The following is a 26,791-nucleotide window of genomic DNA, read 5'->3' on the forward strand; positions in this document are numbered from 1 at the left end:
AAAATAAACATGATGCAAGTTCTGCCTACTCTCCGTCAGTGAAGTCAATTCTGAAACGCGTCCGAAAATGAACTGTAACTCAGCGAAAACTCAGTCAAACAGGCATACAGTCACACAGGCATGAAGCTTGAATTCTCTTCTTTAAAATGAAGTAATTTTTATAAAAAACAAATATTCACAGTTTATGTAATATGCATGCAAAGAGAGAGATGTCAGTCGTTCTCATCACAGCTCATTAAGTTTTAATGTGCTCCGCCCACGGAGAGCACGCGCTATTCAAACGCAAATGTGAGGCGATCCAAACAAACCTGTGAAACGCCCACATCAGCTGGATAACACACACCGCGAGTTCACTTTCAGACTTATGTACTTTACGATGCTGTGAGGAATAATACTATCTTGATAATAATCCTGCAAAAATTTACCTCAGAAGTTCTGGAAGTATCATTTCGAGGAGCAAACGGATCCCGCTGAGGAATAGGTCAGTTCTGTTTGCTTTGTTCTAATCTGAATGAATGAACGCAAAGATGCGTGCTGTTGTGGAGCTACTACAGCTGGCAAAAATACTGTTTTAATATGAATCGCGAATACAAAGAAAGATTACACTGGAAATATTGTTACAATTTTAAATGTTGTTGTAATTGTATAACCTTAAAAAAAAAACAAAAAAAAAAAACATATATATTATATAAGGATAGATGTAAACAAAATCTTAAAAGGTCATTATAAGCCTTCTCTTTAAATAATTTTATTATGCTTTATTAGTGACACATTTGGGAAGAGAATATATTCCAAATCTGAAAATACAGTATGAGAACAATTAACTGCACAATTACTAGAAATGTTTACCTTGGATATTGTACAATTTGCAAGCAAAATTTGTGGAAAAAAACAACAAACCAGTTATATATTGTCCTTGCATTCTTGTGGCTGAGTCACACACCTGAATGAAAGGCTCATTACGTATGCAGCCTCATTATGCGGGCCCCATTGTCTCCGCAGGTGTGAATCACGCCCACCCGCATATGGCCTTTCCAAACAAAAAGTGTTTTACAAGATTTAAATCAATGTATTGTGTTATGTGAATGATTAGGCAGGATGATTTTCACATAATTTTGAAGAAAAAATTCTAGGCAACATCATCCATTAGTCAGAAGTCTTATTTACATATATTTAGAATATGTTTTATGGCCTTATTTCAGAAACTTTAGTTTTTTGTTTTTGAAAAAAACATGCATTTACATTATTCTATCAAAAATACAAACATGTACATGCAAGTTGTTCACATATTATGGTAGCCCTGTTTGTGCTAAATAGAGTGAATTTACACCTTTGCCATTAATATGTTTATAAGCAACTGAAAAAAGCACAAATGTCAGGGCATGTCAGAACATCTCAAGGACCCCAAAAACCCCTCAGACCCCAGAGGGTTAATAAAGGCCTTTTGAAGTGAAGCAATCGATTTACACCAAAAGAGTAACACTTGTACTTGACTGACGCACAATGTAAATGACAGCAATTGACGCTTCTCGCGGTTCAAACTAACAGTTTACACCTGGTGTTTTAATCCGTCTCTTTAGTCCACTTTCAACCACTTCTGTCCTGATTTCTTCGAGGAGAGTCTATGTTTGGGTAAATGTATGCATTTTTCAGATCTTTCGATATAAATGGACAAAATAAGCTCACGCAATTTACATATGAACATAACCGGAGACGACAGGAAACCATACGGAGAGCAGCAGCTTTAAGACAAGCTGAACGCTGAGAGTGAGTTAGAAATCAGGAATGGAGAGAGAACATTGTGCTTGGTATGTTTTTCATCTTCAAACCAAACTTGGGTCTCCAGCCGACAGTTTAAATCCCGTCTGGCTAGAGCGTTTCCCATAATGTTTACACATTAGTTCAGTAGACAGAGAGATGGTCTTTTGTGGGGGTTCTTGCAGGTTTCAGTAAGTCAAATTTAAGACCTTTTTAAGACATTTTAAGACCATAAAGATTGAAATTTAAGACCTACACGACTCATTACCAAAAAAAAAAATATTAAAATCAAAGAAATTCTGAAAAAGAATCATTTTATTTCAATGAATTCAGTCATCAAAAAAATTATCACGGTTATCACAGAATCCTGTTCAAAAAGAACTACACAATGAAATCAATTCACCAAGTTTTATGTCGAAAACCAGCAAATAACAAATAAAATTGCTAATAGAATTAGCATCAATATGTACTTTTTGTTTACATAAACATTAAAATAATACCATTAAAAATGATGGCCATTTTTAAAAGAGTGTCTTGCAACATGTTGTTATCTAGTAACATGTACAAGTTCAAATGAAGTTGTGACAAAAGGCTTTATAAAAAGTTAAACCTCACATATTTCAGCCTTTAAATCTTTTTTTTATAAAAAGAATGAGTCAAAAATGATAAATTACAGACATTTACAATGCTCTTTAGCTTATCTTTTATTATTAATAGTAAAATTCGGTCCGATTTTCCCGTGGCATCTGTCGTTGCTATGCAACCATGCACTGCGCTCTCCACAACAACAAAGAAGTTTTAGTAGCTAATGGATTTCCACCACCGAAAAACGCTAGCTCTGCTACAAGATTTATTTACGGAGAAGAGAAAAACACCCATAGTGTTTGGGTGCACCCCCATCTTTCATGTTGACTGAGCTTTCAATGTTGTTATGGAAAGGGCGAAGCTGATTGGTTGGTTCTTGTCACATGACCTGCGGTGTGCTTGAGGCATTCTGAAAAGTTGAGATTTTTTCATCTCGCTGCGCCTGGAAAAAAATGAGCGTGTCGCTTCAATTATGAGTGCGTTTGCCTTTGGTAAAACAGCAAAAAGTGTTGGCCCTAACTAATGACACAGAAGGTATTTGACTATGGTGGGAGTGTTCGTCCTCCCCAGTCTGCACCGCTCAACACTTAAAGCAGAGGAATCACGCCAAAACTTACACTCTTTACAAACTGGGTTTAGCAACACCAAAACACAGTTAGTGCAACTTAGTTTTTGTAGAGTATGTATCAAATTAAACTTCCCACGTTTTTTGTTTTTTTTGCAAGTACACTAAGGAACAACAGATACTTGTCATAACAACTATAAATCAATTTTAATTAAATAACTTCATTGGCAGTGTGAAATATTTTGGCATGTTAAGCTTCAAGAGTGTAAGATCCTCACAACAGCTACAGAAGAGAGCAAGAAGTGAGTTAGTGGAGTCTAAAACTAGATCACGTCATCAGCTGGGGTGTATATGCTCAAAGATGGACCAAAGCAAACCCTAATGACTTCCAGACAGAAACAATCCCATTCCCAGTGACTCACTGTCTTACAACACTATAACAGATATTAAAGCTTGACTCACTCCTCCGGCGGTAAAGTCCTGTCTAGAGCCATGACAGTAAACCAAGATGTAGACACAGAGGGGAAAGACTGGGACTAAACTATAAAATTAAGCCATGACTAAACTTATAAAATAATGAATGAGTAAAAAAATATAAAAAAAAAAAAAACGTCATTAGAGATTAGTTAGGCATTTTTCAAATCTTAAAGGGTTAGCTCACCCAAAAAAATAAATAGTCATTAATTACTCACCCTCATGTCGTTCCAAACCCGCAATACATTCGTTCATCTTCAAAACACATTATTTTTATTTTTTTTAAATTAAATCTGAGAGATTTCTGTCCCTCCATTGACAGCCTACGCAACTACCACTTTCCAGGTCCAGAAAGCTAGTAAAGACATCATTAAAGTAACCCATGTGACTCCAGTGGTTTAACCCCAATTTTATTAAGCAATGCGAGTGCTCTGATTGTACAAAAAAAACTGAATTTACCACTTTATTTACAAAATATAAATTTCCAACGCGCGATGCATGCGTGTTCTGTTGACGCGAGACCAGATGTTGTTGCTTAAACTTGCATTGGAGATTTATATTTTGTAAATAAAGTGGTAAATTCTGTTTTGTACAAACAAAGCACTCGCATCGCTTCATAATATGAGGTCTGAATGACACAAAGTGGTTTCGGCTGACAAAAAATATTGTACTTCTGCGGCGGGGCATATTTATCGTGTTTGCGTGAGAGCGCCCTCTGGTGTTCAGATGGGGCAGTATTTACTACCAATCAGCCGCACTCCACTGACAAGTTGCGCACAAAATAATCAAAGCCTTTGCCAAATCGCGTGCAGTTTTATTGCAATTAATCGTGCAGCCCTAGTTACAAACATTCATATCAAAAAAAGAACTGGGAAAAAAAATCTAAAGGAAATCACCTTTAGAAAGTAACATGGCACTTCAAATAAAGATTATATCGATTACATCGCTATATGCCACCAGGAGTAGGGCTGTCGCGATAACCGCAATATCGCAGTACCGCGCTACTGACAAGCCAACCGCAGAGGAATTCAAGTAACCGCAGCAACCGCGATATTCGCGTGTTTTCTTTTTTCATAAGGCTATACCCTTCTTGTTTTGAACTTCGTGCATGTATTGATATTAAATAAGTTAATAATGATAAGACGCGGCGATCATGGTTTTATCATGGTGATTTGTACAGAGGCTTCGTGGATTTGCACTTAAGCCAAAACAGACTGTGAATGAGAGCGATCGACTGAGCGCGTGCGATTACCTGCGTCTGTCTTTGAGGTCAAGTCATATATTTGTGAAAAGGTTACCGTGTCCAAGGAAAGGTAAATATTTGTCCTGTCATTTTAACGTTTAAAATAAAGGTTATTTACCATGAATGGCATCAGCGACAGCGCTGGTCAGCATCCACAGCGCGAGGAACTTGCGGTCGCGGGAAACAAAACTCAGTGAGTCACGCATTGAATCAATGCCATTTGTCTCCATTAAGTGAAGCTTCAGCGTTACACATGCGTCGCATTGCTGGTTAGCTGAGCCTTGAAAAGTGGAGCTCAAAGTTAAAAAATAATTAACCTTGTTTCATTACTATCTTTTAATGAATCAATCAGCGTTTTTGAACATGTTGTTGAATGAATAGTTTAATGACTCACTCAAAGACAGTCCATTGCCGTAACAACTGCGCGCTGAGTGACAGGCTTTCAAATGCGCAGAGACGCCGTTTAGTTTCAGTTTATTGGTTACTAAAAATGTACTCGTTTTTGTGCATGCGGATTATTTATATAGCAACAAATAAATATAAATAAATAAAAAAAAATTAATAAATGCGGTAAAACCGCATATCGCGCTATTGAGCCATTTAAAATTACCGCAAGGGAAAATCCTTCACCGCGACAGCCCTAACCAGGAGGCGACAAGATACTGTTAAAAAATGTCTTTGAATCATTCATTCAAAAACGCTAATCCATCCAAGAATAAAATAAGTGAAGTATTCATGAGTGAGTCATTGAATCATTCATTCGTGAGTCATTGAATCATTCATTCAAGAGATTCGTTCAAAAACGCTGAATCATCCACTCATGAAACAAGTGAAGTATCTATGAGTCATTGAATCATTCAAAGTTTTAAAAGACTGCAGAAATTAACATTCGGTCAGAACCTCTAGTAAATTACATGTTATTTTATCTATCTAGTTGTCAAGTTGAGAATCGTGACCTCTGTTTGAAACAAAAAAATGTTTGATTCTCAATTTATCCAGCACTGTTCAGCTCTAACATCTTCACAGTGTAAACTCCCTCACAGAGGAGTTTCTGTCTCTGAGCAGAAGGTCAGTGGGTTCAGATTCAGTGTTTGGGTTTCTCTGGCTTCAACCGACCCCAGCGGGAGGTGCATTTATTTAGCATAGTCTTTTACGACACATCCCAAACCAATGACCTTCTCCTCACCTGACACCTCACTGCTGCTTCTGCACATAAAAACATCATAATAAATCAGAAACACTCTGGAAAAGACCCCCAGGATCGATGGACATATTAAACAGTGTTTGACCGGGGCATAGAGACAAGAATAGGATGCTTTAAAACATTTCACCATGTTTGAATCCATTCCAAACAATAAAGACAAAAAAATAATGCTGAAAGAGCTCATGGTTTCTTGTCTAGGCCAGGTCATGACATGTGTGGAGACGTCAGCATCTCTTTGTGCTGACAGAGAGCCAATAGCAGCGAATCTCCACTAATTAAATGCTCTTTAGCTTCTTGATCAATATTGTGACTCAGAGCGTCTCTACCTCAAACGCGCTGTCCATTACAGTCCATACAAACCATCTGGACGTACTGCATGTCTCCGCGGGTGCGACGCATTGATTTCTTGATAATTAAAGTGTGGACGTGGCTCTGTCTCTAATCTTTAGAGAAGTGGCAGTGTAATTAGCAACAGCATCCAGCACGTATGGCACGCTAACAGCTTTACAGACACACAAAACTGCTAAAGGACAAACATTTATAAACAACCCGTTTCAGTGCAGTCACCTATAAGTAAGCCATTATAAGTCAGTCCTCACTGCGCTAGCCACGTCTAGGTCATGCATTAACTGGTAAAACATGCCTTGAATGCAATGCGAGTCACTTTGGATAAAAGCATCTGGCAAATGCATAAATGCAAGAAGGAAATATGCACATTTTCACTATACAAGGCCCTATGATTTCCGTGAAAAATGCAGATGGAAACACGAAATCCAGTCATAAAATGGTTCACGTCGTGTCTTTTGCGCGCTCAAGTTCGTTATTTTAAATGTAGACGATGTCTATTTGCAACATGTTTTGGAACCGTTGATCATTGTAGCCACTAGCCAATCACAGACATGTGTTGAACGTGTGAACACAATTGGCCAATCAGAGGCGTTTAAGAATCCGCTCAACAGCGCTCGAAACGCTTAGTCGGAAAAGCTGGTGTCGTCACATTTTTAAAATGTTAAAGTATAAAAGTCAGTACCCTTTGACGACACTTTCCCAGGTTTATTTTAAGGAAGCAGCTGGTAAACACGGAGATGTTCCCAGGTTTAAATAAAAGAGGTTGGTAAGCAGTTAAATGTGTCAGTTTACACACAAAGAAAAGTTTAAGCTTTTAAAAAATATAAGCATAAAATGTTTAAATTAATTAAAATGTTCGATTTAATTTACAGACTGAAAAAATGTTGTGCCGTTTTCTAAAAGTTTGGACTTTAATAAAAAGAAAAAACCTGCACTTAACCTTTTCTCAGGCATTTTATTTTCATAGTTAGACACATATTGTGATGTATCGTTATAGGATTGTCTAGCAATATATTGATTATCACAGAATTGCTGTGTCGTGAGCCATGTATCGTGAGGTACCCTGTGATTCCCACCCCTATTGCAAAGTAGAATGTACTTTGTTAAAGTATAATATATAGCATTAATAGCAATACTGTTTATTTATTTATTATTCCTTAAAAGATGTTTCATTTTTATCAAAACTTAATTTTGTACATAACAGTAAACCTTTGTTTCGCAACACTTTGTCTGGCATTAAAAATAAAAGGAATTGTTCAAATTTCAATTGCTTACATTTTAGAATATTAAATGTTTATGCATTCATCTGATTACCACATTATTTTGATAATAAATTTATATTAAACCATAAAACAGAATCTAGAAAAAATTTAATAGACAGATTTCATAGGGCAATATTATAATTAACATTTTATTAATTCAACTGATAAAACGTTCTTTTAGATTATTAAAATTTAATTAAACCATTACAATGGAATCCAGAAACATTAAAACGAACAAAAAAAAAATTTAGGGAGAGAAATAACAGATTTCATACCCTAGCTTTAAAGATAAATATTGGCTATAAAAAGCCTTATTTACATTTTCTGAAGCCACATCAAGTCTGTCAGCACAAATACATCAGAGAGTCTCTTTATAACTCAAACAAACGAAACATGCATGCCTCCATATTTAGAAAGCGCTAATCAGTCAAACTATATCAGCTCACACTACCTTACTGCACTCTTAAAGTGACACCACGTATCAAGATGATCTAGAGGTGATGTGCATTTCTAAACCTGTGCAGAATTCAACAGAAAGGTTTGCTGAAATGAGACGAGCTGAAAATGGCAGTGCATAAAATAGCTTTAAAGGCTGGCATTGTAGGGTGCAACAGATTTGTTGTTATATTGAGATATGTGGGTCATGTGTTAAAAAAAGCAAAGGGATAAGTGTGCACTACAGTCGTGCTTGACGCTGTGATTTGATGTCGTTCAAAAAGAGATACCTGAAATCTTCAGTGCAAAATGATTCTGAAATGCGCTGGCCAGCCGTGGGTGAGACTAAGTACAAATCAGACGATTCATTCAAAACAGATAAAGCACGATGATCACGATCCAAAGGTCGACTTCAGGATAATGTCAACACACCCAGATGTCCAACATCTTCTCAAGACAAACAAATAAGAAAATGCAAACATCTGACACAAAACCTAGCTAACTGACAGACGGGGCTTTTCTGAGATGCCAAAAATAAAAAATCCATTTGAGAAAGAGCCTTTGATGCTGTCAGGATCTAAACCCCTAGTTAACATCTAACCCTGTGAGTGTTTACTGTTTACACTCCATCTGAGACAAAAACAACACTCATTCTTCCATGACACACAACACACATTTATTTATTTTGTGCACATTTCTGACAGGTGATATTAACATGTATATGCATTTGTTTAGAAGTGGTGTTTGAAATTCTAGTGAGCTGCCTACCTAGACAGCATTGCCTATCATGATACCCCAAAATGCTGCTGAACACGCTTATGATGCCCCAAATTGCTGCTACACACGCTTATGATGCCCCAAAATGCTGCTTCACACGCCTATGATACCCCAAAATGCTGCTGAACACGCTTATGATGCCCCAAAATGCTGCTGCACCCGCCTATGATGCCCCAAATTGCTGCTACACACGCTTATGATACCCCAAAATGCTGCTTTACATGCTTATGATGCTCCAAAATGCTGCTGCACCCGCCTATGATACCCCAAATTGCTGCTACACAAGCTTATGATGCCCCAAATTGCTGCTTCACACGCCTATGATACCCCAAAATGCTGCTTTACATGCTTATGATGCTCCAAAATGCTGCTGCACACGCCTATGATGCCCCAAATTGCTGCTACACACGCTTATGATGCCCCAAATTGCTGCTTCACACGCCTATGATACCCCAAAATGCTGCTTTACATGCTTATGATGCTCCAAAATGCTGCTGCACCCGCCTATGATGCCCCAAATTGCTGCTACACACGCTTATGATGCCCCAAAATGCTGCTTCACACGCCTATGATACCCCAAAATGCTGCTGAACACGCTTATGATGCCCCAAAATGCTGCTGCACCCGCCTATGATGCCCCAAATTGCTGCTACACACGCTTATGATACCCCAAAATGCTGCTTTACATGCTTATGATGCTCCAAAATGCTGCTGCACCCGCCTATGATACCCCAAATTGCTGCTTCACACGCCTATGATACCCCAAAATGCTGCTTTACATGCTTATGATGCTCCAAAATGCTGCTGCACACGCCTATGATGCCCCAAATTGCTGCTACACACGCTTATGATGCCCCAAATTGCTGCTTCACACGCCTATGATACCCCAAAATGCTGCTTTACATGCTTATGATGCTCCAAAATGCTGCTGCACCCGCCTATGATACCCCAAATTGCTGCTACACACGCTTATGATGCTCCAAAATGCTGCTGCACACGCCTATGATACCCCAAATTGCTGCTTCACACGCCTATGATACCCCAAATTGCTGCTTCACACGCCTATGATACCCCAAAATGCTGCTTTACATGCTTATGATGCTCCAAAATGCTGCTGCACACGCCTATGATGCCCCAAAATGCTGTTGCACACGCCTATGATGCCCCAAAATGCTGTTGCACACGCCTATGATGCCCCAAATTGCTGCTGCACACGCCTATGATGCCCCAAATTGCTGCTGCACACGCTTATGATGCCCCAAAATGCTGCTGCACACGCTTATGATGCCCCCAAATGCTGCTTCACATGCTTATAATGCCCCAAATGCTGCTTCACACGCTTATACTGCCCCAAATTGCTGCTGCACACACTTATAATGCCCCAAATTGCTGCTGCACACGCTTATGATGCCCCAAAATGCTGAATGCACCTATTGTTTCTCAAAAATGCTGCTACACACACCCTTGGATGTCCAAAAATGTTGCACACACCTTTAACACCCCAAAATGCTGCAAGCCTGTATAATGCCCTCCCCCCAAAAAATCTATATACACACAATTCACGCAAAAGTGCACGCTTGTGATGCTCTTAATCTGTAGCAGCATGTGTCCATGACACCCCAAACTTAATGCATGCATTTATGGTGAAGTAAGATGGGGTCTGCCATGCCCTCGTAAAAAAAAAAAAAAAAAAAAAAAAAGCAGAATTGTTTTGGTGGCCCCAAAAATTCTGCATGATGCTCTAAAAACAATGAATCTGCTTCTCCACACAATGGCCAAAATGCTGCATGAATACATGAAGCGCGTGAACGCTGTCTAGTTAGGCACCTCACTGGGGAATGAGACACAGCCCAGAGAGCCTCTGAAAGCGAAACGAAAATTTTGTGCGGCATAGGCACACTAGCACGTGCTCCCGGCGTTTCACCATAACAACAACAACAATAACATCGCCGAGGATGATGATGATGGTATGATAAGCACGATGAAGAATGATGAAGGTTATGATAATAACTCACATTCTCGGTAGCTGCAGGGGTGGCGCCCCCCGCCGCAGAAACACCCCGTCCACGAACACCCCGTTTTTCCCCAGACAGCGCAGATAAAACTCTCCTCCGCCCGGGCCCGAGCCAGTGTCCTCGGCCGCCGCGGTGAAGATCTCCAGGTGCCGGCGGGAGATGAAGCTCGAGTGGCCCATGCTCACGTCCACCGAACCCTGCGACGAGTTCCGACCCACCGTCACCGAGCGCTTCTTCATCACATACTCAAACTCACGACCCTCCAAACGAGCCACCGCTGCCATCTTTATCTTTCCGCACACGGAACGGGGCACGATATGAATATGAAGGGAAAATATGAAACGTTAAACGTGCCCGACCGGAGACACCAGCATCAGCAGCGGCGGCGACTCGACCCACCGCCGCGATACACCAGAGAGAAAGGGAAGGGGGGATTAGCCAATCAAAGCGCGCTGGAGGAGGGGGTTCTGTGATTGACGGGTGCGCCGACCAATTAGAGGCGCTCTAAGGAATGCAGTAATTCAATCGCAGCCAATGAGATAAAAAACATGGACGATTTGACGGATTGAAGGTCGGTTGCGCTGTGCCCCAACACGCATGTACGCGGAGAGTTGTAAACACTGGTCTGGAGATTTGTGTAAAGGACGTGAAATGGTTTTATAACAAGTAAATAAATAAATAAATATAAAAATATTACAATAAGAAAGTATCGAATACAAATAAAATAGGGATTTCTAGAATAAAATAAATATTTTAAATAAAAATAAAAGATTATTGTAATAGAGTGGCTATTTAATTTAATTGATTTAAATGGTTATTTTTATTCGTATTTGTCTTACTGTTATGTTTTTTCCCCTTTTTTTGTGTGTGTGTGTGCCTATTAATGCTTTGGGAATATTTCACGTACATCAATTCTACCGATAAAAATACCTTTAAAGTAAAATTGTATTTTATACTAGGGTAATGGGCAGATTTTAAACATTTTAAACAGGTTTAAAACATTTTAACAATGTTGCCAAAAAAAATAAAATAAAAAAAATAGAAATTTAGAATCTATAACTGTGGTTCAATATAATGAACCAAGGTTTTTAGCTCATCACCAATTTAACATATTCTAATAGTTCACAATTAGTTAATATGTGATATGCATTTTTTTATAATCCGTCACTGATCTTCAATCAAAAAAAGCTTATAATAATGTATCTTTATAAACTAAAAATAAAGTGTATCTCTTGAGTGGGGGAAAAAAACCCAAGCATTTATTTTCCTGTATATTTGAAAACAGAGTAACCCTAGAGCAGAATCCTACTGGAATCCACTCCGTGTTTTACGGTTCTCCACGTCTGCAGTCGCCGATTCCCCCACAATCCTCCGCGCCCGTCAGCGTGTGTGTTTTGAGTATGGAGGTCATGAAAACAAACGCGTTTTTTTGCCTCGTTTTAAGCGCGAAACCCCCCATTTTCCTTAAACTACACGTAGAACGACGTTCTATACGTTCAGCAGACGTCATTTCCACGACGAAGTGCACGCGCACAGGGAGATGTGCGAGCATACTCGCGGAACATGTGCTCGAGCAGGGTGACGTCATCTCTTCCTGGTGTTTGTAAACAGTGCTCTATGGGTGTGACCCGCCCGGGCGCGTTCACGATCACACCCCGTTACACCCGAGAACGGCTCTGAGAGGAAGCACATGCTGTTTGTGGAACAATGGAGAATCTTGTCCTGCATAATCACTTTCACACGTACCACAATTGATTCACTTGTTTATTTTACAGTAGGAAGTATATAGTAGAACCATGCTTAATATGGTATTTTTTCCTTATGATTCAATGCTGCCTTTGTTACCCTGTTATTTGAGCACATTCCATGATTCTTTACCCAGGGTTTCTGAAGGTTGTATGACGGTACATTTAAGACGTTTTCAAGACCGTTTTAAACCAAGTAAAGAAAATATAAGGAATAAACTGAATGGAACAAAATATACTGATATGTTTTCTAAATGTAAATGTTTACGGAGAAACACGGTGAGTTGTTCCAACCGACCATATTACATTTTAATTACTTTTACAAAAAAAAAAAAAAGTAGCTTATGGTTTCAACACCTCCACTCCCAACCACTAGAACATGCAAATAACTTTTACGTTTCCTTCGGATCACACTGTAAACAAGTGCTGCTCTTCCTCAGTATTTCCAATGCAAATGCCTAAAGATTCCTAAATCAAGACACATTTCATTTAGAAACAAAATGACATAAGAGGTCTTGTTTTCTGAAAATAAAATGATCAAAATAAACAGTTTATGATAAAATAAAATAACAGATATCTGCCAATGGACTTAGTTCAAGCAAAAACTAGTTTTTATAACTCATTGACACATATTTGTTCTTGTTAAGCAGAAACCTAAGCCTCAAAACAAGACTTTACATCATTTTGCATCTCAAAGCAAATGTATTTTGATTTTAGGATGTTCAGATCCACACACACACACACACACACACACACACACACACACACACACACACACACACACACACACACACACACACACACACACACACACACACACACACACACACACACACACACACACACACACACACACACACACACACACACACACACACACACACACTCTCTCTCTCTCTCACACACACACACACACACACACACAATCTCTCTCTCTCTCTCTCTCACACACACACACACACACACACACACACACACACACACTTACACTCACTCACTCACTCACTCTCTCTCTCACACACACACACACACACACAATCTCTCTCTCTCTCTCTCTCACACACACACACACACACACACACACACACACACACACACACACACACACACACACACACACACACAGGGAACACTATGGTCATTTAATGTCTAAACCGTTAATATTATATATCTGGCAGTTTTGCAACAAGTGTAAACAACAACAAAAACATCTTGCTTATACTAACTGCAAGTGGTAATAAATGCAACTCACATAAAGTATAAATATAAGTGAAGTGCTATTTATTTAAAGCATATATTGCCTGAGAAAGTCTGTGCCAAAAGGTTGGATAAATGCATTAAGCGCCTATTGATTTGTGTTCAGGACTAGTCAGTTGTGCATCAGCCACTAGAGGGAGACGTTACTCTGTTGTCTTTTGTCTCAGGAGGATGTGGGGATGATAGTCTTCCCAATGAAACGACCCTTCAAACTAATGTTTATCTGACAGCTGTTCAATCCTCATGAACCTCGTTCAAATGACCAGCGGGGGAACAGAAGACTGCAGGGAAATGCCACAGACTGACACCTGATAAAGCCTGATGCTACACTTACATTCATCATTCAGTAGACGCTTTTATCCAACGTGAGGTCAGGTGTCAGGTGATTGTTGTGAGTGGTGTATGTGTCACCTAACACAATACACATCCAAACAATAGGACAGGACACACTGTTTTATTACCCAAACGTGTTGAGAGTCTGGCGATGGAAAGACTTGTGAATTGATCACAAACCGACTGCATAAAAAAAAAATGGAGACAGCAGGTCAAAGTGTGATTTAATTCGCTGTCAATCAAACTTCTGTTACCACTGACTAAGCAGTGGATGTAAACACTTATGAGGTGTTTTTGTAATGTATTGAGACACATACAACATACATGACACAACTTCTGTTTTGCTTGTAGATTATTATGTTATTTATTTGCATATTATGCCTGATAAGCAATAAAGAGGGCCAATCAAATGCAAGTGTTCTGCATTTCATCGATCACAAAATCATTACAGCCACAGAATGATTGTAGGATAGGTTATTGCTTTATTTAGCTTGAACACTACAAGTGACCAACATCACAGTTCAAATCATCAGTTCTACACACCCATCTGTATTAAAAACACAACAGCATCATTAACTATGAAAACATTTATTTTATAATCACAGCAAATGAGTAGCAAAAAGAAAACATTTTAATAATTGATCTTCATGAATAGTTGACTAGAATATATATAATCAAACACTTCCCTAACTATATTGTAGGCGGAAAACAGTACGGCAAGAGTAGTCTTGAAATAAATTCAAACTCAAATGTAGTACCTACTCAGACACTGCATACTTCACTTTACAGTACCTGTCCACGTCCAGCACTACTGGTCATCTTGTGCTCCAACATATACATCTATACTTGTTTTTTCACCTCTACATGGACATAATCCCAGTCACAATACCTGCAAAACACACAAAATGTTATTTAGATGTACCAAAACTCCCTTTAAAGCAAGTCATTTCAGTCGGCGGCCATCTTTGAAGCGCTAATTCAGTCATGCAAGAACAACTCGTATCTCTTTGAATGGGGAAACATCAAATCCTCCAAAGCTGTTCTCCAAGCTTACGATTAAATTTCATATTTTGAAATCACCAATGAAATCTGACAACTGTCTCTGTTTCTAAACACTAAAATAATGACAAAAACCTGCATTCACTGAACGAAGTCTGAGCTTCCTGTGTAACAAAGGCTTTTACCTCTCAGATGGTGTAAATACATCTGTGACTCAAAAATATAACTGACTCTATGGAGCATTAATAAAATATAGATAGAATAGGATATGCAGAATAAATATGCCTAGTAATAGTACAATAGAAAAATCTCTCTTACCACCGTCGTCTTCGTGTTCAAAATATCGCTAAAGGAAATGATGCGAGGTTCCGCGGATTTTCCCATTGGTCCTGACAGATCCTCTTTCCACCAATGGCAGAAACCCTTTAGCCACGCCCCCATCGTTCACTCCACCAATAACAGAGACCGTTCAACACGCCTTCTTTTCAACATTGCTAGCCTCGTTCAAAATCCGTTTTTGTGCATGTTATATTGAAATCTGATCGTATTTTGCAAGTTTGAATGTCGAAAAAACATCACATGAAATGCAATTTGTATAAATCAGTTTCAAGCTACATTCATGCGTTTTGAATCCTATTCAAATCGCATTTCTGGAAATCCGTTTCAGTCTGACCGCTCCCATTGGATTTCACATGGTATATGTGAGTTTCTCACGCCACGATAAACATAAATGTCAGATGTTGTCATAAGAAACATGCTGAATGTCACTGTAGAAACAAGGGTGTAAATTACAATAGCCAATAGACGGAAGAGATGAAGGCACAGAATAAAGCCGCGCACTTTGATAATTCTCTTACATTATGCATGCAGCTTTTAGTTCATTTTTAACTGATAGACTACATGGAAATTTGTACTTGTGAAAATGCATGTCACACTTAAAGGCCTAGTGAAGGCAAAGGGGACATACTTGAGCCATTTTACCTTTTATATTTTAAAGTGAGTGCTTACGGTAATGGTCTTTTGGCACTACATCTTCTAATATTTTTATCTAGAGCCAAACACACTTCATTCAAGCCCTTTCCGCTTCCGTGCTAAAACGCTGCAGATTGCAGCAAATACGGTTATTTTTCTCTGTAATAGAGATGACTCAGACTGTTTAACAAGTTAATGCATAGCATACAATTAGCATTATTAATCAGCATAGTAAGAGCATTCCATAAAAAAAAAAAAAAAACAATGTTATGAATTGGAAAATGATTTAGGGAAGGGAAGACGAGCTTTGAAATGACTAGTTCACTTTGTTTTGTACTCATGATGAGAGTTTTGATTATTAGATTATGTACTTTGTTTTTAGTAGTTTATTTCTTTGAGCAAAATATAAAAATGGTCCACACATTTCTTAAGAGGTAAACCTGCTCTCCCAGTGTGTTTTCTCAGTCCCAAGGCCTTCCTTGTGCCATACACAAAGGTGTCTAAAAATGTAAAAAAAAACATTTGGGACCATTTGCATACACCTCTAAGACTAGTGAGACATTAAAGTTAAACACTAGTTAGACATTAAACCTTTAAGTTAGTTTTTTTAATCAGTTACATAAAAACTGAGATTGGCCTAATTTGGCACTGAAAAGTAAGACTGACCGCCCCTGACTAAATGCTAGTGGGTCATACTAAAACGTAAGACACTGTCTTAACATGGCTATGTTTATCACTAGCATTTATGTTATGCTATTCTAACCTTTTTATATTCATATCCAGCTAGGAGTAATATTTACCTTTTTTTTGGAAAATATTTGTCAAAATTTCACTGCTTTGGCTCTGATGAATGCAACGAATGAAGATTTTTTCCTTTGACAGAGTCCTACAGCTACCCCGAAGGAAATGTATAACTTAAATATAGAGATCGGACCTCTTGGACCTTTAATTTAATACCCCTGCTCTATAGAATCCTTTCATTCCATAAAAGGTTCTTTATGGTTCTTTGTTCTTTAGATTTTTAAAATGTTGGGGGGAGGCGGATGGCTCAATTTAGCCCCTTTCACACAGCGCGTTCAAGGTAGAGTCCTGCACGGGTTCGGGTACCCGCGGGTACCCGACGGGTGACCCGCAAATTTTGCTCAAACGGGTGAGAAATATCCAACTGTGTCGGATACGGGTGCGGGTCGGACACGGGGGAAACACGGGTCTAAACACGGGTTTAAAACAATCACATGCAAAGTAAAAATATTAGGGCTGTTTTCGACTAAGGATTTTCATAGTCGAATCTGATTCGTTAGATTTTGCCGTAGTCGACTGATAGTCGAACCTTTTTTTTTTTTTTTTTTTTTTTTTAGATAGCAGCTAGATTTTTTCCATTTCAAACAAAAGAGCTAAAAAACACATATATATCACACATATATCATAACATTTCATAAACATGAGGAGCAATATGAGAGAGAAATTTGGTGATGGTTGTTTACATTAAACCACGTAAAGCTTTTTCACGCCCATGAGAACCGTGTGGAGTCAACTCACAGCCGCTCCGCTGCCCTGCTGAAAATGTGAAGCAGAAACGCTTAATATCAGATAACGTCCATAATAATTGGACTCTGGGTTCGATTTTTTGACCATTTTCAGTGGTTATGAGGAGCAATATGAGAGGGAAATTTGGTAATCGTTGTTTAGGTACATTAAACAACTTAAAGCTTTTTAACGCACATGAGAACCGTGTGGAGTCAGCTTTTTAACGCACATGAGAACCGTGTGGAGTCAACTCACAGCCGCTCCGCAGCCCTGCTGAAAATGTGAAGCAGAAACGCTTAATATCTGTTAACGTCCATAATAATTGGACTCTGGGTTCGATTTTTTTTACCATTTTAAGTGGTTATGAGGAGCAACATGAGAGGGGAATTTGGTAATCATTGTTTAGGTACATTAAACCACGTAAAGCTTTTTAACGCACATGAGAACCATGTGGAGTCAACTCACAGCCGCTCCGCAGCCCTGCTGAAAACGTGAAGCAGGTTTTTGAATACATTTTTATTTATTTACATTAGTAAGCTACAGGACATCGTCTTTCAAAACATGACCTGCGCGAAAGCGAAAAAAAGAAAATAAAAATGGTACCCAGCCCTTCTGAAAATGCGAATGCGTCTCTGTCCCCAGCACATTTCAAACCAAACTGACGCCCATATGTATTCAACTATGAGGTTCATAGTCGAATCAGACCTCTCCGAATCGAATCGTCGAATCCTCGACTATTAGAAGTCAGCCCTAAAAAATATATGCATTATTTTAGGAACACATCTACAAAAATATGCCAGTATTTCAAGTTAATAAAAAACATTTAAAATCCACATCAGCTTATTTGTGCCCACGCGCCCCGCCCTCCCATGCAGGAATCTATAACGTATAGGTTACTTTCACTTTAAAAAAATCCTCATAACGGCGCGCGAGCGATCTGCTTGCAGTCGTCGAGATGGATGCTGAGGAGTTGAGGAAAAGAATAGCTAGTGGAGATTGTAAAGTTGTCGACAATACGTCATCAAAAATAAAGTCCAGTGTGTGGGAGAAATTTGGAGTTATCTGAAGAAAATATTGTGAAAGGCTTTGCTGCATGCATTTTCGTGTTGGATAGCCGCAAATGTGGAACTTCATCGCCGAGGAAGCACGCAGATAACTGTGGTAACAAAGCAGTTCTATCGAACAGTATTTTTCAAATTTAACACTGTTAATAATGTGTGGTGTGCAGGGCGTGTTTGAACCCAAAATTGTCGGCTAGACGAATTGCGTGGCAGATAGTGTTGTAGCCGCATCTGTTCGATTGGTAAAATGTTATAAGGCTACTCAGTTTTGTGGTAACGTTAGCCATGTTCTTCATGTAGGCCTACCGGCCTTTTGACAGCTTCGGCTGAAGTTGTCCTTGTGTTAATTGTCCTGTAATAACTTCTGTATGACCTGGCAAAAAAACATTTTTGTAATTGTGTCTATAATGTGATAGTCTAAACTGATTTTATTTCGGGTGCGGGTCGGGTAGCGGTTCTATTTTAAGCGGGTCGGGTCGGGTGCGGATTTTAATTAGTGCTGTTGACGGATAACGGGACGGATGCGGTTTTAAGCACTGCGGGTACGGGCAGGTGCGGGTTTACAAAATCGGACCCGTGCAGGACTCTGGTTCAAGGTGCTCAAGCAATGTCACGCGTTTTTTAAGCTGAAACATTTTTTTGTCACACAGAGCAAACATCTCCTCACTATGCGCTAGCTGCCTGTCCCCTGAACACACACTGAAAAAACGCAGTCTCTGTAGACAGCCCAGGCTCCACAAACGGCAACAAAAACAAACTGGGCCAACCCGCACCACTAAACATAACAAACAGAGTCCCAGCCAATAACCGGCAAGAATGATTTGGGGTGGGGGTTGGGGGGTTAGTGCGCGTGCACATGAAGGGGGGTTTGGGGACTGGAGTGGAAGAGAGAGAGAAGCATGCAGAATGCAGCACGCACGCAGGGAAGGGGGGAGGGGACGGGATGAGGAGGAGGGAGGGTCGAGCTAGCCTCCGTTTTGTTTGACAGTACTTCGAACATCAACAAGAAGTGACGTCACCCAACATCGCTTAAAGCACCTTTAAGTATTGCCTTTAGAATTCGAATAGAATTCGAATTTTGCTAATATTGAAGAAAGAAATTCATTTTGACAGCCCCAACGCACGTGCCATCGCAATGACATCCTGACGCCACGTGTCTTTACGGGATGTGTGTGAACGCACTTACAGATTCCGGAAAATCACTGGCAGTGTGAATGAACCAAAATCAAACAATCCCGGAACACATTATCCGTGTATTTTCCGGAATCTCTGTGTAAAAGGGGCTTTTGAGGCTTGTTGCAACTGACTTTTTTTGTCAAAAAACTCCTCAATTGTGTGGCGTCATTACCATTATATTACTTCCCCAGATCCTACCCAATCCCATATCTTAAATATCAGACATGTTTGATGTTTATGACTTTTGAGTGAGCAAGCGTCATCAACTGGATGGTTCTTCTATGGCATCACAGTGAAAACCCCCTTTTGAAAATTTCTTCTATATATTTCTTCTATATGCCACATTACAAGTGGCCACAATAATAAAAGTGCTCTGAAGCAAATTAAAGTCAGTGAGCAAGTATAAATAAAATTGTGAAATATCCTCCATGCTTATCAAACTTAAAGATTAAATCAGTAAATTGTCAGTAAAGGGACGGTGAGAAATGAGTGACATTGTTCATTCTAGAGATGATTTGATTGCACAAAAACCAGTATACGCCCCTGTGAACGAGATGACTTATTAATATTTTTGGTACATTCAGCCTAAAGAGAAAGCCTGAAAACATTAAATGTATATAAACCATAAAACTTCCATTAAGATGTCATGAGGTCTTTAGAGAAACAATGTATTGAACAAGCGGGAATTATTGGATTACGCCATTATATTAGTTTGCTCATTAATTATGTGGATAATTCGAAATACAATCTTTATGTGATGAAATATATGGTTGGCCTCATCCCATTATCACTGCCATTAGCATCTCTTCTTCTTTATGGCTTGTCTTTCTCTCACACACACACACACACACACATCATTTGCTCTTTGTGCCTCATTGTGGTATTTTCTGTATCTACCGATGTCCACCAGGATGCACAATCACTAAAATAAAGAGCGTAGAGATCAATATTCAGCACTCCAGAAAGCCTTGCCGACAATTACATTGGAAAGCCCTTCCAGAAACCATTTAGGAAACCATTTAGGAAACCCGTGTTTTAACGCTACTGGGAGACTGTGTGGCAAAACGACGGCATCTCACTTAGGCAGAATGGCATTTCAGGAGCTTTTACAAGAAAAAAAAAAACAAATCTGGTGGCAACAGAAGGGGTGTGTAATATGAATTACATCCTCACATATGCATCATTCTTGAAACATTTATTTTTGAAACGTGAATCATTTTCAGTCAGTAACTGATTTAAAATGCTAGGAACTGAATGAAACGTGATTCAGTAGCAATTTAATGCTTTAAATATATAAACTAGGGCTGTCAATCGATTAAAAATTTTAATCGCGATTAATCACATGATTGTCATGAGTTAACTCGCGATTAATCGCATTTAATCGCACATTTTTTATTTGTTCTAAATACACCTTAAATTAATACTTTTCAAGTTTGTAATACTCTAATCAACGTGGGCATGAATAAATATAGATGCTTTATGCAAATGTATGTTTATTATTGAAACCATAGTCAATATAGCATGAAGACAGACATGTTTCAAAGGTCATAGATGTTTTTGTTAGAAAGAACAAAGAAATACCAGGTTCCCATTACTTCTCTTTCTTTGCACTGAGCAATTTACTAACACAAAAATGTTTAGATTTTTGCATGACAGGGCAGCTCTTCTGAAAATGCTAAATGTACATTTAGCATTTATTATTACATTGTAGTTTGTCTCTCTCTGTGCCCATTTTGATGAAGCTAAATTCTCAATAAATTCTCAATAAAACGTATATTTTACTGTTTCTGTTGTCAAACAACGGAATGAATTTGAAATGGTGACTGAAACGCGACCAAATAAACATAACCAGCTCTCCCTTCCAAGACGTTAATCTGCACAAAAATTCTGATAATCGAGCCGTCGTCTGGTGAAATCAAATACACATAAGCTAAAGACAATATCCGTGCTCTGATTTCGGCTATATTTGTAAAATTAGAGAAGCAACATAATATCTGTGTTTAACTGAATTAAAGCGCTGCTCCTCCGCGTGAGACGCAGAGAGAGAGAGAGAGAGAGAGAGAGAGAGAGAGAGAGAGAGAGAGAGAGAGAGAGAGAGAGAGAGAGAGAGAGAGAGAGAGAGAGAGAGAGAGAGAGAGAGAGAGAGAGAGAGAGAGAGAGAGAGAGAGGTGCTGAGAGAGCAGTAGCCTACCGGCGGTACCGGTATATTCTCAGAAACTAAATAAGGTTTGGGCGCTTTGTTGAAGGGAAAAAAAATCGCTAAAGGGGTCTGCAATGTCGGTAAGTTGCCAACACTGTGTATCTCCATTTCTCCAACTAGGGGTTGGGTCACGGGTCAAACAGAAAATACGCGCTGCGTTAATCGTGCGTTAAAAAAATTAGTGCCGTTAATATGATTTTGCGTTAACGCGTTATTAACGCACTAACTTTGACAGCCCTAATATAAACATTAAATTATTGCATGCATGAATAAGTTATTTGCGTTGCGCCCTCACAAACTCTCGTGATATGCACTAAACTGACATGCATAATATTTTAGGGAAGTCTATCCATGGAAGAATTGTATGTTTAATGCAATTCAATGTATCATCATTAAACAACGTTTTTTTGTTTTGCCCTCACTCTCTGACACCCTGAAGGTCGCGGTGTAATTCACACCCTGACTAAGACACATTAGGGAAAGAATTTAAATAATCCCATGAATGCACTTAAAAAAAAATTAATCATCAAATTCATATTTCATTGAGAATCATCTCGAATTGAAGCATTCTGAATTTGTAAAAAATCGTTCTTGAATTGAGCCAAAAACCAATGAATCACAAAGCGAATCGATTCGCTGTCTACCCAAAGATTCACAGCCATGCAACTGCTTGTGAACAGAATTTCACACTTCATAATTGTTATATTATTTTATATGATATAATGATATAATAATATAAATCATGCATAAGCACTCTTTGTGTGTAAGTGTGTATGTACACCCCCATCTTTAATAAACAATAGGTCTAAAGAGGGTAAATTATTGGCAACCTCAATAAATCACGTGTTTGTCGAGTAATAAAGTCAAATACACGTTACCTGTCTTCGGATTGTTCTGCTGACAGCATGTCTTCAGATTCTGCCATTTCCCTGTGAACAAATAGGCATAAAAAAAATCATAAACCCTAAATTCCAACACTATAATGAAAGCATAATGCAATGAATGCACAATGTCTTTGTCAAGGACAACACAATAAAGTTGCATTAACTTATTTCCATTGTGGTCTTTGATTTTTTTTAACGAGACATTTTCAAGACAAACCATACACACAAAAAAAGAAATAAATAACAAAAAAAAATTACACATATATATCAATATCTATTAAAAGCCATCCTATCTAAAAACAATCCCTTCAGACTTATAGTAAAACCAACATTATCCGTTAAAACCTTAATGTCCTTAATGTTCACATACTTGTTTCTTCTACAGCCAGTTATTTTACTTTGAAATCTGTGTTCTGTGTTGAAATGTCTGTTTTTGTTTTAATCTGTTTGATCTCGCCCACTGCCAGTTCACCCAAAAGTATTTCGACACTCCGGGATGCCAGTTGGCAGGAAACACAGCGTATTAAAGCCAGCAAACAAACTGGGTCAGAGATCGCAGATTACACACAACCTAAAAAGCCATGGTATCCATCTAAAAATCTCTATGAACGAGACGAGATCGTATTAAAATACTGATAAATCAACTCGTTAACTTACAGTGTGCAAGTCTCCTCTGCTTTCATTGTTAATTGCGCTCGTTCCTGTTGCGCGTCCTCAAACTGACAAGTCTAGTCTGAGGAGGATGGGGCGGCGGAAACAACGATCTACGATATTTTGAATTTGGACTGCAGTACCTATTTCGACCACTAGCTGTCCATCTTACAGACTGCGCCTTTAAAACTGCAGTGAACCGAAGACAGTCTCAAAAACACGGGTTCTGACATCACAAACTACCTTGTAACCAATCAGATCAACGTGTGATCGTCAACGAGTGGATCTCTGAGCTGCTGTGAGTGAGTGGAGGCGGGGCTCATTTGCATATTCATTAAATTAATAAATAAATTGTATTTGAATTAGTGCTGGGCGGTTTGACCAAAAATCAACATCACGTTTTTTTTCTAAATTATACCGGTTTCACGGTTTTTAACGTTTTTTTTTTTTTTTTTTTTTTCAAGCATGATGGGTGTTAACCACATTTTCTACTGAGTGAGAGAGGAAATACGGAAGCAGATTTACTTATAATGCCCTATTTTATTGTCATGAGTGAATATTATAGAAAAAATCCACACTAATATTAATAATACAGGTTTGCAAGGCTGTTTACAAAGAGGTGCCAGCAGGACGCGCTTTAGGAGCGGCAGAAACAGTGGTTTCCCCGGTAACGGCTGTACACAAAGCAGCAACGCTCATAAACACTGCTTTATCAGGAAAGATAAAGAAAGATTCAATCGTAATAACGACACTCTCACCCCCACACGTCTCGTGCCCATTCTAGTCAATGCTTGTGTTTCAGATCGAAGCTTCCCAGAAGCGGCTCTCCGCGCCGCTTCGCTAAATTTAGGCGCCTAGTCTATTTTGACGCACCGCGTGGAGGACGGAATAAAACCTTGTCGCAGCTGTAATGCGCCGCAGACGTGTGTTGTAAATGAGGGGTGAGACTGTGTCGCGCAGCACCGCGTTCCGATTAAAGTGACATACACCGGTATTGCGGTATATTAAAAATTCATATCGTAACAAAAATAAACACCAGTATTCGGTATGAACCGGTAAACCGCCCAGCACTAATTTGAATAAATAGTCAAGTCACCTTCATTTATATAGCTCTTTTAACAATATAGATAGTTTCAAAGCAGCTTTACAGTGATAATAGGAAATTACAGGAAAAGATTGTTTTGGCTTTACAGCAGCTCTAGGATAAAGTTAATGTCCAGCTAAAGTTAGTTTTGATTGATTGATTCACTTCCGTTGCAAAGATCATCAGTTATTAACTTAGGGGACGCTAACACGACGACACCGTTCTAACAGAAAACCCTTAATGCCACCTTTCCGCACAAAACAGTAACTGGTGGCTCGAGAACGCAAACCCTGAAATAGACTCTAAGGTGCAAGCCTTGAAAAATTTTGGGAAAAAAAGGTTATCTTTGCGCAAACCACAAAAACGCAAACCCACGAAAACGTCGACATCATGTCATATGATCTGCCAGTGCATTGGTTGATAGCAGGCCTTATACTGCAACCTAATCTGTATGAACAGAAGAAGTTGTAATGGAAACGTGGGCACATACCTGTCCAACAGAAGACATGCCAACCTCGCGTCGCTCGTCATACCCATGCTGGAGTAGTTGCTCCCAGAGAGCAAGATGTTAGTGGCCAGCATGTAATCCCCCGCTTGTATGCCACACCTTACTGTTGGCTGCGAGCTCCACCTCCACACAGTGTGGCCATTGGGACAGGTCTGAGAGTCAACAGCAGAAAGTTGGAAAAAAACCATGCTCTGATTCTAGAGTGGTGCAGGTATGACATCACTTTGTAGGCAAAAACGAGTAAACGAGTTGCATTTTTTCACTTCCAGTTCCATCGTCCCGAAGTCAGTGGGTTTTTATGAATGGGTTTTGTTGGTTAAATGGCTGAAATAAGGTATGTGGTGTGAACACAAGCTCAAGACACTTTCAGGATATTTTTCTACGACATAAAATACATCAGTATTACTCCACTCGTGATTCGTGAAGCTGTTATGTGTCTTGAAAAAGGCGGTTGCTAACAACGGGCTAATGGGACAACGTAATGGTGTTGCTTGGTAACCGCGAATGAAAAGGCGCCCAAATGGATAGACTTGCTCGGTTGACATTTTTCTTCTTTTTTTAACCTTTTGTTTTGTTTTCAACATAGACATACAGAAACACACTTGCGTCTGTCTGCCGCAAAAATTCTGAAAACGTTTCAAAGACAGCGGGTTGTCCGCCGAAGACACATTAGCGGTTCACTTCCGCGGTTTGGTTCGATTGCGTTCATATCAGCAGCGAACTGTACGAGTTCACATGAACCGTACCCCAGACCACCTTTTTAAGCGGACTCGAGTACGGTTCAGCGTTCCCATCATCTAAACGAACCGAACTCTGACGTCATTCGAACCCGGGTGCGCACCAAAAGTGCTAGTGTGAAAGCGCCCTAAACGTCATCACGCCGAACAGATAAACTCAGTCCGCTTTTACAGCGTCGTTATGCGTGTAATTGTGTTCTTATAAACTATTCTAACTCAAACGTTTTGGGAAAATGTTTTTAGTAGGGCTGTCAATCGATTAAGAAAAAGTAATCTAATTAATTACATACTGTGTGATTAATTAATCTAAATTAACCGCATACATAATTTTTGCTGTTAAAGTATTTTAAATATTTCAATTCAAATGAATCAATGAATAATCAGCATTAGTGACATTGAAGTTCAAAAACTCTTTTATTATTATTTTCACTGTTCAAATAATGGCCATAACAATCAAAAATATGACCTAATACGCTGAGGAAATAAATTAAAAGTGCTTCAGGAAGAAGATGTTTTTCACTGAACATACAAGGCATCTCAGGCCACAGTTATAACATAGGGGACACAATGAATAAATTAACACTCTAGAGTTGGTATCACGGGACGTGCTAGGTCGTGCCTCCAGATTAACATTAACTCCTGGATGCTTTGCATTGATGTGGTACTTTAGAGTTGACGAACTCCGGTGATATGAAAATTTCTTGCTGCAGACATTGTAGACGACTTTATTTTTATCAACACTTCCATCAGGCGTTTTTTTATAAGTAAATGTTCCAATCAATGATCCAGGCAGCGCGTTCTCGTCTCCCTCCTTCATTTTACAGTCGAATGGTGGCTAGAACGGCTCCAGGTCAAAGGTCAATATTGAATGGATTAATCTGCGTTATTTTTTTTAACACATAATTTTTTTCTCCGATTACTTAACAAATTAATGCATTATTTTTGCAGCCCTAGTTTTTTGGAGAAAAACTGAAAAAGTTGTCGGAAGCTT

The 26,791-nt window shown here is 39.1% G+C and overlaps 1 protein-coding gene across 6 annotated transcripts in view; it reads right to left on the reverse strand.

Annotated features, from left to right (window-relative positions):
- The window catches only part of foxk2b (forkhead box K2b), a 54,737-nt gene that overhangs the window by 14,907 nt on the left and 13,039 nt on the right, over positions 1–26,791 (reverse strand). For 5 of the 6 annotated variants that reach the window (XM_081387303.1, XM_081387301.1, XM_081387305.1 and 2 more), the window contains exons 5-6: positions 25,046–25,215; positions 22,815–22,865 (exon numbers count right to left, since the gene is read on the reverse strand). In XM_081387303.1, the coding sequence (XP_081243429.1) occupies positions 22,815–22,865; positions 25,046–25,215 (221 nt within the window). Of the gene's footprint in view, positions 1–10,666; positions 11,200–22,814; positions 22,866–25,045; positions 25,216–26,791 lie in introns of those variants that run through there. The other variant, XM_081387306.1, reaches the window with a different exon arrangement.

Source organism: Scardinius erythrophthalmus, assembly GCF_964197995.2.
Source record: "Scardinius erythrophthalmus genome assembly, chromosome: 1".
Lineage (NCBI taxonomy): Eukaryota > Metazoa > Chordata > Actinopteri > Cypriniformes > Leuciscidae > Scardinius > Scardinius erythrophthalmus.